Source organism: Patiria miniata, unplaced genomic scaffold, assembly GCF_015706575.1.
Source record: "Patiria miniata isolate m_02_andy unplaced genomic scaffold, ASM1570657v1 HiC_scaffold_6, whole genome shotgun sequence".
Lineage (NCBI taxonomy): Eukaryota > Metazoa > Echinodermata > Asteroidea > Valvatida > Asterinidae > Patiria > Patiria miniata.
The window spans coordinates 18,312,643-18,327,984 of NW_024037073.1; the positions used below are offsets into that span (position 1 = coordinate 18,312,643).

Here is a 15,342-nt window from a genome sequence, read left to right on the forward strand (position 1 = left end):
GTAGTTTTATTTTTCGATGTTTGCAAATGTTGTATTTTCCCTTTAAGATGGAATAAGCACCGTGTGCTGTATAGCGGCTTCCTATTACACGTGCGTGCAGCTTGAATGGTGCGTGCATCTTAGAATAGCGTAATATGTGTAGTGTGGTATAGACCGTGCTACATAGGATAATAAAGTACGGTTTGTTGCCATGGATCAACCAATCAGCATCGAGGATTGAAGTTTGCTTGAAGATAATATATCATTGGTGGTCGAAAGCTACTATTCCAAGTTTACATCACCCTTAACAAAATCCCATCACAAGTCATGGTGCAGTGGACCCGCCAACATTTGGATAAATTCAAGATAATTACACAATTTTCATGCAACGGGTTGTAACAATTGATGTTCAATAGTGCATCATACAAAATCGAAACATTTTCCTTTTATTTAACTAACTTTTTTTCAGATCCAGGGATTAGGAACTGCTCTGAAGATTCTCTTTTCAAGTCCGGAAAGTCTCAGCTTACGTCGTCAGGAAATTGTGGCCCTATTTAATGGATTTGGCAGGTAACTATGAGTTCATTATTCCTCTCTATTCTTCAGACATCAGATCCACTCGCATTGTGTCAGTTATTATATTTTTTACTTGACTGTCACTAGTGGGTGAGAATTTTTATTGGCCACAATTTCTTTTTAAAAAAGAAAAAAAGTAAGATTTTCTTGAAATGCATATTTTAAGAGGCTGTGGTTACTGGAGTCAATTATCTGATAGGATTGTGGAAGAAATAATAATAAAAAAACCCAAACCATACAGGGTGTATAAAAAAGGAATTCCTGATGTAAATGTAAATTATACAAAATCTAATAAATATTTTCAAGTAAGTTAAAGATCATGTGAAACACCAATGTGTCCTCTTTCCAGTGATACCTTGGTTGTGTGTGGCCATGGATGACTGAGCATTCATTGTGATTCTGTCCAGGGTCAAAACCCGTTATGAGCCAAGTTTTACCTGGCTAAGATTGCTGGCTTGTTTGTAACGCAAAGGTTGAAATGGACCATGCAAAGGTTCAAATGGATGTGCAGAGACTTCTGTGGAAAGAGATAGTGACCACGTTGAAGGCATTGGGCCATGAGGGGTTAACTTCAGCAATGAGAGTGGTTAAATCACCGTGTCAAAGTTAATAAATTGCTTTAAAGAAAAGGATGTCTTCTTTCGTAAATGAAGCCGAGAATACCAGTTACCCTTTTGCACAAACTTGGCCCAGTACAGGTTTTGACCCTTACAGAATAACAACGAAAGCTCAGTCATCTGTGGCCACAGACACACAATCAAAGTATTGTTGGAAAGAGGACACATTGGTGTTTTACATGGTCTTTAACTTTTTGAAAATATTTATCAGATTTTTTATAATTTATATTTACATCTGGGTTTCCTTTTTTGTATACACCCTGTATAGTAATGGCATATAAAAAGTTTGTACCATTCTTACACTTAAATAGCAATAGACTGCTCCATTAGGGCCAGTCAACTTTGCCCAAACATGTGTGTCTCTCCAATGTCACTTACATTGTCTCTTTCAATGTCAGTAAGCGTATTTCACTGCTTAGCAAGGAATTTGGCTTTTGCGCATGTGTACACGTACATCCCGTAACTAAGGATTCTGTGCTTACAGTGTTAGCGTAGCATTTTTCTGCTGTTAGCAAAAAGTGGTGATCGTAAGCGCGTAATTCCGTGTTCAGCAGAGCCAAGAAATTGGGCCCTGATCCATTAGTTATTGAAGTTCTCAACTGCTTTATTCTTCCATATTTTGACAAGCTTGGCATTCAGTCAGAGGACCAGAGTTTCAGTGATGAAAAATCCTTGCCATCAACTGTGCAAACATGGACCAATTGTGTTTTGAACAATTCAACAGATCATATGTTTAACGCAAGAGTAGATCATTTGCAGAGATCCAAAACGTAACTGACACAATTATTGTTGGAAAGCTTACTTGGTTTAAAGATGGTAATGGCACTACACTCCCTGTGAAATTATTCTTTCTGCCATGCTGTCATTTTGAAGAAAAACAATAAAAGAAGGTCATTTTCCAAAGATGAGTCAAGTGACGCATTTTTGGTAGTTGGTTTGTAATTTGGCGAATCTGTGAATGGGTGCGCGCCAGCATTGACGCGATGCACAAGCACGCATGGTTGCTGTCATTCGTCAGTAGTAGCTGCAGTTAGCTGAATGAGAACGGATGCTGATTTCGGGCGCAATTCAAAACATGGCTCGGCAACTTTTGAATGGAAACCGAGATTCTAGAATATCGTTTTCTCGGAATATACAGCATTCACAGAGTTCAAACTTCATCAGGTTAGTTTTTAAGCACCAGTCTTGGATTTTGAGCACATTTATTGCTTTAAACGAAAAAAAAAATGCACAAATCACAAACGATCGACTCTACCTTAAAGTGACATAGAAATATTTTGCATGTCTTTCCCTGCGAAGCAGGTTTGCAGAACATTTTAAATACCATCTCAGCTCCCTAGGGAGTATACCTATGGATGCTGCTTTTATCTGCACAAGGGCGCATTCAAACACTACAACAAATTTGTTCCGTAATATGTTCCCATCAGGCTTTGTGGACACATGGGGGGGGGGGGGGGGCACTATTCGGTTTAGACGAATTCTTTTATACTCGCCCGAATCTACCCAAACTATTAAAGCGATGCCCTTCTTTTAGTGTCCCCCTTATCTGAAAAGGGGTAATTAACCAGTTAGGTAAGCAATGAAGTGCCTTGCCCAAGGACGCATGCACCATAACCTCGTTAGCTGGTAAGCATTACATCAGCAGTTCCAGCTGCTTTGATTGCTCAATTTTCCAAAGCCGACGCAGCGAGATGTAAAGCTATTTAGCCCAACATTTATAAGATGCATCATGGAAATGTTCCTAGCCCAACAGACACATTTCAGACAAGCAGCCAAGCTGAGGTTACCAATGCTTGGCTTTTTATGAAACTTGAGAGACCTTTTCTGTTGTCAAGCCTGAACACAATTGAGTACGCTCACGTCTTTGGAGTCGGTGTTAATTTGAAATTCTTTTTCTGGTAGGGTTGGGTGGCTGCAGATCAGAATCAAATGGATTCATTTCCAAACTCGAGATCAGAAATTTGACTCCATTATTTTTATGAAACAATTATAGTTCCCCATTGAATCGATTCAGGATACTGTTAATGACCTTAGATATAATGAATCAGTGCTGATATTGGTGAAATTTTGGAGGTTGGTCAATTTGGAGACGATCCAAATGGAGTTGTAACTCCTGGAAAAAAATTGGAATCAATCCCCCGTAAAGTAAGAGTCGCCCAAGCCTATTTGCGAGCATCCACTTGAGATTTGAAAAAGAAAAATTCTGCGGTGTAATTGAGTTGCAAGCTGCTGCCTGAGTAGGTTGCTGCTTAGCGAAGTGCTTCCTTTTTGTGCATTCACTTCTTCTCTTTAACTGTTACTGTACTGACTAAACAAAGAGTTTTTCTTTCCACCTTTCAGTTGCCTTTTCCAAGAGGACGTTGAAGAGAGTCCTTTGAGACCCTTTGAAAGCTTTTAGAGTCTTAAATATTTTTTTTAGCAAACTTTTAAATAAGTCCCTACATGTAAGTGCCGTTTCTCAGGCCAGCCATACATGTAAGTAGGCATCCTTAGAATATACTTGCAGCCTAACTTCCAACTTTTTAAAATAGAAAAGCCTCTGTCAAGTTAAATTACATCTGAAGATCTGCCTCATTATAAAAATAAATTAGATTCTCCTCAGATAGTCTCTTTACTGTGTGCAATAAGGAATCCAATAATGAATTGGAGAAAAAGGCTATTTTGACGTGATGGATTTGTGGTGATTTGAAGGTTGAGACTGTAGTCTTTATGTACGCGGGGAAATGGGTTGCAACGATTTTGTCATTAAGACTTTCTTTTGTGTCATTTCTTATCTAGCATGGCCTAGATAGATCAAATCCATTAATCCAGTTTCTTTTAAATACAAACTCACAAAAAAGAAGCTAGAACTTCTGCGGGTTTGCAAAGTATATTTGACAGTGCTATGCTGGCTAGGGGGAAGAACATGTTAAAACTGTATGAAACTGATTCCTGTTGAAAAAAAAATAAATAAAAAAAATCTAGAAAAGCGGATCCTTATAGTGGGGCAAATAGGGGAAATATTTGGGGAAATTGTGCCTTTGATGATACAAGCATGACGTTTGGCACGCAGTCAGAGTATTAAAGGGAAAATACAACATTTGCAAACATCAAAAAATAAAACTACCAAATCATTTTGAAATACCTTGCTGGACTGTTAGTGAATGACAGTGTAAAGCATCCTGTAAAATCATGGCACCTGGTATACTGTCATTTTCAAGAAAAGTGGTATTTTTTGTATCAATTTCCAACGCTGGTCGGCCGACCAGCGTTGGAAAAAACTGGCTTTTTTTTCAAATACTGGCCCCAATTGACCATCGCACTTGTTTGCAATCGATTACACACCTATGAACGGGTACAAGCCAGCTAGACTGGTTCCCTGACCTTGCAATTCCCCAATATATGTAAACTGCTCTGTTTCTTCTTATATGGAGTCAGGGAACCAGACTACAGGAAAATGATTGTTTTTCTTGGTTTTTATAGCATTTTCGAATCCAAAACCTCAAAAAGTCGTGTAACTATTTTTGCTATATATTTCCAACCCCCCAATTCCATCCATTTCTGAAAATTACAGCAAAAGCAAATGATGTATATTCCCTTTAAGAATTTGTATCAATTTCCAACGCTGGTCGGCCGACCAGCGTTGGAAAAAACTGGCTTTTTTTCAAATACTGGCCCCAATTGACCATCGCACTTGTTTGCAATCGATTACACACCTATGAACGGGTACAAGCCAGCTAGACTGGTTCCCTGACCTTGCAATTCCCCAATATATGTAAACTGCTCTGTTTCTTCTTATATGGAGTCAGGGAACCAGACTACAGGAAAATGATTGTTTTTCTTGGTTTTTATAGCATTTTCGAATCCAAAACCTCAAAAAGTCGTGTAACTATTTTTGCTATATATTTCCAACCCCCCAATTCCATCCATTTCTGAAAATTACAGCAAAAGCAAATGATGTATATTCCCTTTAAGAATTTGTATCAATTTCCAACGCTGGTCGGCCGACCAGCGTTGGAAAAAACTGGCTTTTTTTCAAATACTGGCCCCAATTGACCATCGCACTTGTTTGCAATCGATTACACACCTATGAACGGGTACAAGCCAGCTAGACTGGTTCCCTGACCTTGCAATTCCCCAATATATGTAAACTGCTCTGTTTCTTCTTATATGGAGTCAGGGAACCAGACTACAGGAAAATGATTGTTTTTCTTGGTTTTTATAGCATTTTCGAATCCAAAACCTTAAAAAGTCGTGTAACTATTTTTGCTATATATTTCCAACCCCCCAATTCCATCCATTTCTGAAAATTACAGCAAAAGCAAATGATGTATATTCCCTTTAAGAAAGATATTTGGTTTAGGCCGATCACAGATTTGTCCTTTGAAAAAACAAAGGTAGAATGAAAGCCATTTTCAAAATTTTCAAAATGGCTGCCATTGGCTGTTATTCTACCTATATTTTTTTCAAAGAACAAATCTGCGATGGCCCTATAGCCAAATGTCTTTCTCATGACATACTCTGACTGTGTGCCAAATGCCATGCTTTTATAATCAAAGGCACAATCCCATCATCTATCTGCCGTACTGTTATGGATAGATTAAGTTTATTTTGGCTTGTGAAATGGACATTTTTTTGTCAACTCACCCTTAGGGGTCATTAGGAAAATAATTGTAGTAGTAAGAAGCCTGCAGACTAATAGGGCAAAACATTTTTAAAGTAGCCATTAGTAACGGCTCTTAATTGAGGTCATCAAATTAACCGACAAGCAACTTGAGCATTTGCTGTTAACCTTATTCAAGTCATCACAGGGACCTTCTGAATCACTTTTGATGAGGAATCAAGCTGTCACGGAAGGATCAGTTAGTGACAGGACTGTGGGCCTCCTAGTGTGAACGTCACTTCCAATCAAGTGCTATATTGTGCTATAATGTGCCAAAGTGAATATGCTGGCAGGCATTCTCTTTCCCGACAGAAATCTAATCGAACCAGAAACAAAAAGCTAGAAACGGAACATTTTGAAAATAAATTCATCAAATTGATATATTCCAACAATATTTATAACCTCTTTCTTGAGAGGAACCGAAATTTTATCACTCCACCCAGCTTAGAATTTACATATAAATTGTGACTCGGACCTGACTCAATTCACACTGACAAAAGAACACTGACAAAAGAACGAGACTCATACACAGATCCGACTCAGACTTGAAACTGAGTACTCCTTACAGTGAGTCACCAACAATTATGTGTTAAAAATATAGAAAGCAAAATAATTCTAATGACTCAGGATTCCAACTTAGACTTGACTCAAGAGATTCAAACCCGGACTCAGACTTTGACCCTAGTCATGCTAGTGGCTTAACACTCAGACTTGACCCTAGTGGCTCAAGACTCGGTCTTGCCTCATTGACCCAACTGCAGCTCTGGTTCAAGGGCGGATCCAGGGGGGGCCAAAGGGGGCCATGGCCCCCCCCAAAAATGAGACCAATTTTTTTTTTTTTATGTGACATCGCAGTAAAGGCAGGCAATGAGTACACCACCATCTTTTCCTCAAAAAAACATTGGTTAAAGTGGTCAGAAATTGCCTCAGATCGCACCACAGAGCATCTAGAATCCAAAAAAATTTTGGGGCCCTTAAGCGGGCCCCGAACCCCACGCCATAATTTTTTGGACCCACTTTTTTGGGGTCCAAATTTTTTTGGGGCCCCCCAAAAAAATTGTGTTCTGGATCCGCCCTTGCTCTGGTTCTCCATTGATATTTTGTCAGCAAGGGAGCCAGACTAGTCTTTAACCATTTATCGTTTTTTTTGGTGATTTTGCAATACAGACTCTCAAGCAGCATTTACGAGGTTCGAGAATTCCAGGCATTGCTCAGTGGAGACACAGCAGACAAGGAAAAGATGCCCTCCTCAAAGTCTCCTTTCCTCTGATGCAAACTTCTTTGAAATACGTCACTGTGAAATTCCTTATAAAAATGAACTGTTGCAATGCGGGACATATTTTTTTAACACCTAAGAGAGTCATGGCACACAGGGCAAAGGGTACCATACGTAACCTTTCCGCATTACCAATATCACATTCGCTTTTAACAAACCTAAAAGGTGACCGTTTTACCGTAAACAAAAAGTATGAAAGCTTTTGTAAAATGTTACATCCCAACTGAAGCCACCATCCCAACTATAGTTGAGACTGACCCAACTATATATTGGGGCTATTCTAACTGTAGTTGGGACAGTCCCAACTATAGTTAGGTCCATTGCTATAGTTGGGGTGTAACGCAAAACATTATTAAAGTCAGTCGGGTATTTCCATTGCGTGTGCCCACATCATCTTTGGCATTTTCCTTTTTGGGATTCGCAGTTTGCCTTATGCATGCATTTTATTATTTTATTAATCATTTCTTGCAATGAAACCCACAGGATTCCTTAAAAGCGCCCTAGGCACTGTAGCTCGCAAGCGTGAAGAAACCTGTAGAGAGGAGACAATGAGAAGAAATTACAGTTTTTAGAGGTGGGAGGAAAAGCCCAGATGAACATTCTGGGGGAAACCCACAGAATCATGTAGGGACTGAAAACACAATCCACATATTGGCCCAGGCGGGATTCGAACCCGGGTCATAGTGGTGATTCGAACCCGGGTCATAGTGGTGGAAGGCGAGGAAAGTACCGCTACGCCAACCTGACTCCCTAATCATAGTAGCTACCAACGAACTTTGAGAAAAGTTTGAGTTCTGAAGTAATTTAGTAAATGTTAAAAACTCTGGAGCTTATTTGTTGTGATGAAATTCCCTGTGGATCCTGATAATGTCACGTACATGTACAGCATACGCTGCTGAGGTCCCTTCACTGAACACTATACATGAACTTTTTGGTGGCTCCATAGATCTTGCGATGGTATTTTTTCGATGGTCAATGAGTTGCCCATTTGACTGCTGTGACGTGGGATATGCCATTTTTCACACCTGAGGGTGCTATGCACCCCAAGGTGGTTAAAAATGGCATATCACACATCACACAGCAGTCAACAATTGTTTTGTTATACCGTGCCAATAAGTCAAAAATATCAATTGTTGTAACTTACTATGCGAGAAATAAATGAAATCAATACATTGTAACCTTTAATAACTGCAGGCTTTCCTGCCAGACTTGAAACGGTTGCAGTTTTCAGTCACGAGCGCGCAGGCAGGTACGGTGCTACACGCGCGTGCTCAACACGCGCAATTTATATGCAGCGCATGTGGAACCCAGTGTATGCATTTCTACAGACTGGACACGTGACCATTCTAGACTAATGAAATTACAGTATCCAAGCACACGATATAACAAACGACATTGTGTACCAGTTCATCTATGCTCTGAATTAATCCCAACTTTGGATTAAGTTGTAAACTATTTTTTTTTGTCTTTGCTGAGTTTCATTGAGACGGTTGTACGTCTTATGTTGTATCATTTGTTTTGGAGATTTGTGCAATTAAATTCACAACTTTCTGTTTGTTTTATGATAAACTTTTTCTGCCGTTTTTGGGGGGTTATTTTCATCTGTCCATTACAAGGCAACATTACTTTCTTTACAAAGATGAAAGTGGCTTTTTGAGTAAAAAGTCAAAGTCAAATGACATTAGTCACATTTACTCACAAATTACTCAGGATTCATGATTTTGCCCGGAGTTTGACTTGTAACTTTTAATTTTTGAGCTGATGTAGTACATCTTTTTTTTCTTTTCTTTTTTACAAAGTTATGTTTTTATTTTATACCAAAGGAATGGTACAACTGGTAGAGAAAATAAGCCAATCATAGGATCTCTTAAATAGCTCTACGTGTTTCTTTAGTTCTTTCATTTAGAGTATGTATCTGCTAAATCAATATATATCTGCTGTTAATGTTTTGGTTTCATATCTGATATTTAATGCTAGGCCTCTTTTTCTTTAGTCTATGGAATATGGCCATGCACAGCAAGGGTCTATGATATGCGTGCAGATTCGGTGATTAATTACGCAAAACAAGACTACATCTTGACCTCCAGATTCGGACCAATCAGCTGGAACCTTCTATATCGGTTTTTCGGTAACCTGTTTTGTATTACAACAAGCATGGCAGCCAAATTGACCAATCAACGGCTTAGTCCACATTTCTGATTGAAATGACATCTCAATTTCTAAAGTCGACTCGGATTGGCTGGCGGGCGGGCATAACATTGGAACGCTCACATATATCAGACATTCGTTGTGTGGCTCTGCACACAAGAATGTATTACTCAAATTAGACTATGTTTTCTTTAAGATGGAGGAAGAACTGGCCCCAGTGTCTTCTGGAGGAACGGTTTGCCAGGGCAGTCTTTTGGTCCCCCAGTGGGAGTAGGATACCAAAGTAAAACATCCCTGAAACTATCAGTGACATTATGCATTGTACAGGAATACAGTTTGTGTATATTTTTGTGTACAAGTTACTGCTTCATGTACATGTACTTACATAATTTATGTGGTATTGTTGGCCAGTGGTGGTATTTATTTATTTGGAAATGGTGTTAATATACATGCGACTCTGCATATTCCCCTAAATGCCATAAATGTGAATTTCAGGACATTTTATTATTTGAATTGTTCATCATTTGTTTGATTTTTTTTTTTTAAATAAAGGATTACATTGTAGAAAACCACTGTACAGTCAGCAGTCAGAACCAACAATCAGTGATTTTGTTTTTAGCAATTGATGTCTCCATTCCTTATTTTCTATTGCAATAAAGGATGGGGACTGCCGGAAAAGTATTTTTATGAGTAGACTGAGAATAATTTATGGCTTCTTAATAGCGCCCTCGAACAAAGACATTGAAAACTGGCCCCCAAAAAGTCTCCGGTTTCTGGTATGGAGCTTGCCCAAAAAGTGGTGCGGCGACGCGGCCTTTTTTTTTTACCTGACTTTTTTGCTTCAAATGTCGGCTGATGACTGCAAATGGTGCCCGACAAAGCTTAGTGCAAATATATGGGAGTCCAGAGAGACCACATAAAGCTTATTCTCGATCATAACCCCATCTAAAAACACGTTAAAATTGTGCAGCAGCAGGATTCCAGTCAAACCAGTGAGTTTGGCGGTTTTGAGACATCATCTTTCATTGATTTTTTTTTTTTTTCATTTTGCGGACGCGCATGGCTACGGCGACGCGCGCGCATACCAGAAACCGTAGACTTTTTTTTTTGGCCTGAGCCAGGATGGCACAGTTGGTAGGTGCGGTGGTCCGGAGGTTGCAGATTCAAACCCCGCTCCATTCATTTTTTTGTTGTAAGTTTTATTAAAAATAATTAAGAGTAATATCCAAAGTCACTTGAAATCACATTATTGATATGCAGTACGTCAGTGACTGAAGACAAAAACTTGCGTAAGCAACAAATATGTCAGACCCTGAAGTCGCGGAGCTTGTTACATGGCTTGAGAAATTTCAAATTTTCCCCCTTTAAAGGGAATGTACATCATTGGCTTTTGCTGTAATTTTCAGAAACGAACTATTTGAGGGGTTGATATAATAGATCAAATATTGTTACACTGACATGTTTTGAAGTTTTGTGTTCGAAAATGCGGGAAAAACCAAGAAAAACAAAAATGTTCAAGTAGTCTGCCAGACTCCACTAAAGATGAAATAAATTGTAAGGTAAGGGAACCAGTCCAGCTGGCCTGCACCCGTTCATGAACATGTAACCAATAGCAAACACAATTTGGACTGAAACAAATGGGTAATTTGGTCGACACAGAGTCGTCTTTTAAAAGCACTGGCAGTGGCGTAACTAGGGGGGGGGGGGGGGAAACGGGGGACACGTGCCCCCCCCCCCCAGCGGATATTCGTGCCTCCCAGGTGCCCCCTGTTTGCAATCTTGAATTGAAAAAACATATACGTCATTTGCCTTTATTGCGCGCCCCCCCCCGAAACATTTATGCACCCCCTGCTCCCCCCCCCCCAAGTTTAACCCTAGTTGCGCCACTGCATTTGAGTGAAAATTTTAATCCTTTCGCGGAGTTCCGACAAGTAGAATTTTGAACCAATTACTTGAAGTCTACATGCATGATGCAAACATAACAGTGATGAGGTAACTTTGAAAGAAGTCTGCTTGTTGCCCCTGCTGTCAATGATGCACTGTCAGTATAAACTCCCAAAAGAGCATCGATTAGAATTAGGGACAGCGTTGCCTTCTCTTTCGTTAATCAACTTTCTCTTTTCCTTCTGTTTAATATTGCACAAACCTGCGGAAGGGAAGCAATGATTAGACTATGCACTTGGTGTGCAGAACTGATTAAAAACTGTCGTTTCACTTCTTTTCATGGTTAATTATTAAGAAAAGTACTTTGATGATTACTGTGTCTATCACGCAGGAATATTGGCCATATTAGTTGGATATCGCGTGATTATATTTCTATTGCCATGACAACCACTTACATCTGTCAGCCTGGGTACTATAATCATCGCAAAGTTGGTTTTATCAGGGACTGATGTCGATCTAACATAAATTTCAAAATGTTTGAATAAACGTCGTGGTTCAATTGTTTTTTCAAACGTCGCGGTAGTTTAACTTTTCAAACGTCGTACTTTAACTTTTCTCAGACATCGTACGTCAACTTCCAAACGTCGTGGTTCAATTTTGCAAACGTCGCAGTTCAACTTCTCAAACGTCGTATTCAAGGGTCTATGATCATGCACAACAATTTTGTGTATTATTTATTGTGTATAACAAGTTAATACTTCATTGTACTTTTGTTATGTGGTATTGTTGGCCCTTAGAAGTGGTGGTGTTAATATACATGTGACTCTGCATAATCTCCTAATTGCCATACATATGAATTTCAGGACATTTTATTGTTTGAAATTTTCTTCGTTTGTTCGATTTTCAGTCAAAACAAGAATTATCAGTGATATTTATTTTGTCTTGGTTCCTTTTGTTTTGTATTGATATTGTGATAAAGGCCGGGGGACTGCGGAATGAATTTTTTTGATGAGTAGAATGAGTAATTTATGGCGTCTGACTAGCACCCCTTGAACAAAGACATCGACAAACTGTGGAACATGCCAGCATAACTCAGTTGGTAGAGCACCGGAATCAATGGCAATTCGGAAGTCAATTTTATAATTTAATTTTCATGAGTAATGCCTTCCATTCTCAATTTTGCTGAATTCGCAATCAAATTATTGATGTGCAGTACGTCAGTGACAGAAGACAAAAACTTTTGTACATGCAACGAAACGTAAGACGCTCGATTCAACTCGAAAACTGCCTTTAAGAAGGCGCGGAGCTTGTTTAACGTGCTTGAGAAACTTGCGATTTAATGAAAAACTTTGCATGGGGAACTTAATTGCGATTCCCCCCCCCCCCGTGATAAGCGCATGTCAGTCTTTGTACGCCTTGTAACCCTGACATCTACGGTGGAGCCAAGAGGAATTTCTGCTCTGCGTTTAAATCAATTATTTCCACGACAGTAGACATAATGACTTCTTCTTGCAAACGTGATCTAATTGCAGGCGTGAAAATGTCTTAACAATGTTCGACTTTTGAGGCGGGCGCGCGCGATCAGGTTCGTGCGAAAACCTGCAAGATGAAGCTATGTGTAGGCCTAGATGCGTTTGTGAGATCTCCACAAGGTCTTTTCCTAAAATGGTCTATTTTTACAATCGATTTCTGAGACATTTTAGCCGGAGGAGGTCAGGCTTTAACAATGCTTGAAGACCAAAAGTGAAAGTTGAGCCAAACTACACCGCCTACACTTCAGACTCACAAAAGTGCAGAGAGCCCAAAACAGAGATGGGTCATATCTAAAAATACCAAACTGGAACATTTTTTTGTATGAATAAAAATGCAGTTTTCACTTTCTACTACTTTCTACTAGTGACTCTGAATTTGAACATTTTGGCAACTTTCTTCAGATATTAAGCCAACATCTCAAGTCTCATAGACTAGTCTCTGTTACATTGAATGAAAGATTGCGCACTTTACGATTATTCAATGTTTCCTCACCAAGAAACTTAGAAGCTTCCTAACAATTCAGTAATTTATGCATTCAAAACAGGAATATGTACTGGTACCGGTATGTATATGTGTACATGCAAGTAGACACTGACATTTTTGCCGGAAACTGGAGATACATAAATAAAGGAAAAGTATACGATGTACACACATGGTGTCATTACATGTATGTTATTCACATTGTAAGAACAGTCTGAAATCAGGCAATTTGCAGGAGGACTTATGCTTTAACAATGCTTGAAGACCAATAATGACGTTTCGGAAATGGGTGAATGAGACTCGGTATGCTGCCTTTCACGCGCTGCAGCCAAAAAAAAAAAATCGGGTTCTTTCACAAAACGGTTTATAGCATATAAACCGTTTTTGCGAAATTTCTAGCGTATAGTGTCTAGTAACTTGGGGCGAGCAAGCTTCGGCGGTAGTCTAAGACACTCCATGGTCAAACTATATGCTATAAACCGTTTTGCGAAAGAACCCCATTTTTTTTTGCTGCAGCGCGTGAAAGGCGTTATCCTGAGTCTCTCCACAGCCATTTCCGAAACGTCATTATTGGTCTTCAAGCATTGACGGAAAACAATCAAAAACCCCTTTGCAAAATTTGGAGTTAATGGTGCTCGTCGACGCTGAGTTTCGACGACGTCGTCAAGTTGAATTTGTTTGTTTACCCATACTCCTTAATTAGACTATATGCTATACTATGCAAATACGTGGTCAGGTAAATGTGAGGAAGGCTTTTCCTGTGGTCAATAATAAAGTCCACGCACTGTCAATATAAAACTCCCGAAAGATGCATCGATCGGAAGGGACGGCCGATAGGTTTATCTTTTCTTTTCTTTCGGTTGCATTCACATTGCTCTTCAACAAAATCGATTTTCAACATTTATGTTTTATTCCAATGCTTTATTGGGACGTCTGCAACACTCTAAAAAGAGGGTTTTTGTTTTGGGCACAAACATCCGTCTTGCGAGCAGACTGGCTCCCGGTCCGTAAATCATCGAATACTGATTGTGGGGCGGGGACCAACCTACCCTGCGAGAACGGAATTATTATTGTCTGGCAGCCAATAATTCGGAATTGTAAAGTTATAATCCAATAACTTACAATAAAATGTCTTCAGTCGATGACTCATTCAAAAATGAATAACTTCTTGCTAGAAAAATGTGGAAGGAAAGGAACGAGCAGACTACATCATCAATTTAAAAATGGTTGTTTTCCATTTCTCTACTTGTTAATTATTATTATGTGAGACAGTTTATGACAAATATTGATTCTCGAGTCAATGTCAAATTTGAGAATGAAATAAAAGAAAAAGTAAAGGAATACAAATACCTCGGTCAAACCCTAACGATGCAAGACACAACTAAAGAAGAATACTCACACTAATAAAGCCAGGATGGGGTCTATTCGGAAGATATAAAGAAATCTTATGCCAGAAAACTACCAATATCATTGAAGAACAGAGCATTCGACCAATGCAATACTTACAACAATTACTTATGGATGCCAAGCATGGACAGTTACCACGCAAATACAATAAATTGTCGACCACCCAGAGAGCAATGGAAGGAAAGATGCTGTAACTTACACACCATGACCGGATACCCAATAAAATAGTCGGGGAAAAAAACAAAGTAAAAGACATCGCCAAAGAAGTCAACACAACGAAATGGAAATGGGCAGGACATATGACCAGGATGACAGACAACAGATGGACAATAAGAACAACAGAATGACAACCCAGAACAGGAAAAAGATCTAGAGGCATACCACATAAAAGATGGAGAGATGACATATCAAAGTTGAGGGGGGGGGGGGACATGGACAAGGACAGCAAAGGAAAGAACAACCCGGAGGGGTCTAGCAGAGGGCTACATCCTGCAGTGGATAGACGACGCCTATAGGTAAAGATAAAGATAAAGGAGACAGTTTACCCATTCCTATTGGTTGAGAGCACTTTGCGTGGGTGTTTTAAACCGCCGGTAAAACACCGCCGCTGCGATCTGCGCATAGTGTTCCGTAGGCCCTAGGCACCAGTGTTCCGTAGGCCCTATACTAGCCCTAGGCACCGGTATACCAATGTTATATTGATGCTATAAGCTGTACTAATAGTGCTTGGCCGGTATTAAACAAGTACGTTTAAAACCGGCTAGGGGCCTGCTGGTCACGGATAATGACCCTCGCCGAAC

At 39.5% G+C, this 15,342-nt stretch overlaps 1 protein-coding gene across 1 annotated transcript in view; it reads left to right on the forward strand.

Moving 5' to 3' along the window:
• LOC119743148 (ERO1-like protein beta) overlaps positions 1 to 7,662 on the forward strand; it is a 32,459-nt gene extending 24,797 nt beyond the window's left edge. Inside the window, exons 12-13 of the mRNA XM_038219515.1 lie at positions 449 to 549; positions 6,982 to 7,662. Of these exons, the coding sequence (XP_038075443.1) occupies positions 449 to 549; positions 6,982 to 7,084 (204 nt within the window). The 3' untranslated portion in view covers positions 7,085 to 7,662. The remainder of the gene's footprint in view (positions 1 to 448; positions 550 to 6,981) is intronic.
• Positions 7,663 to 15,342: the final 7,680 nt, after the last annotated feature.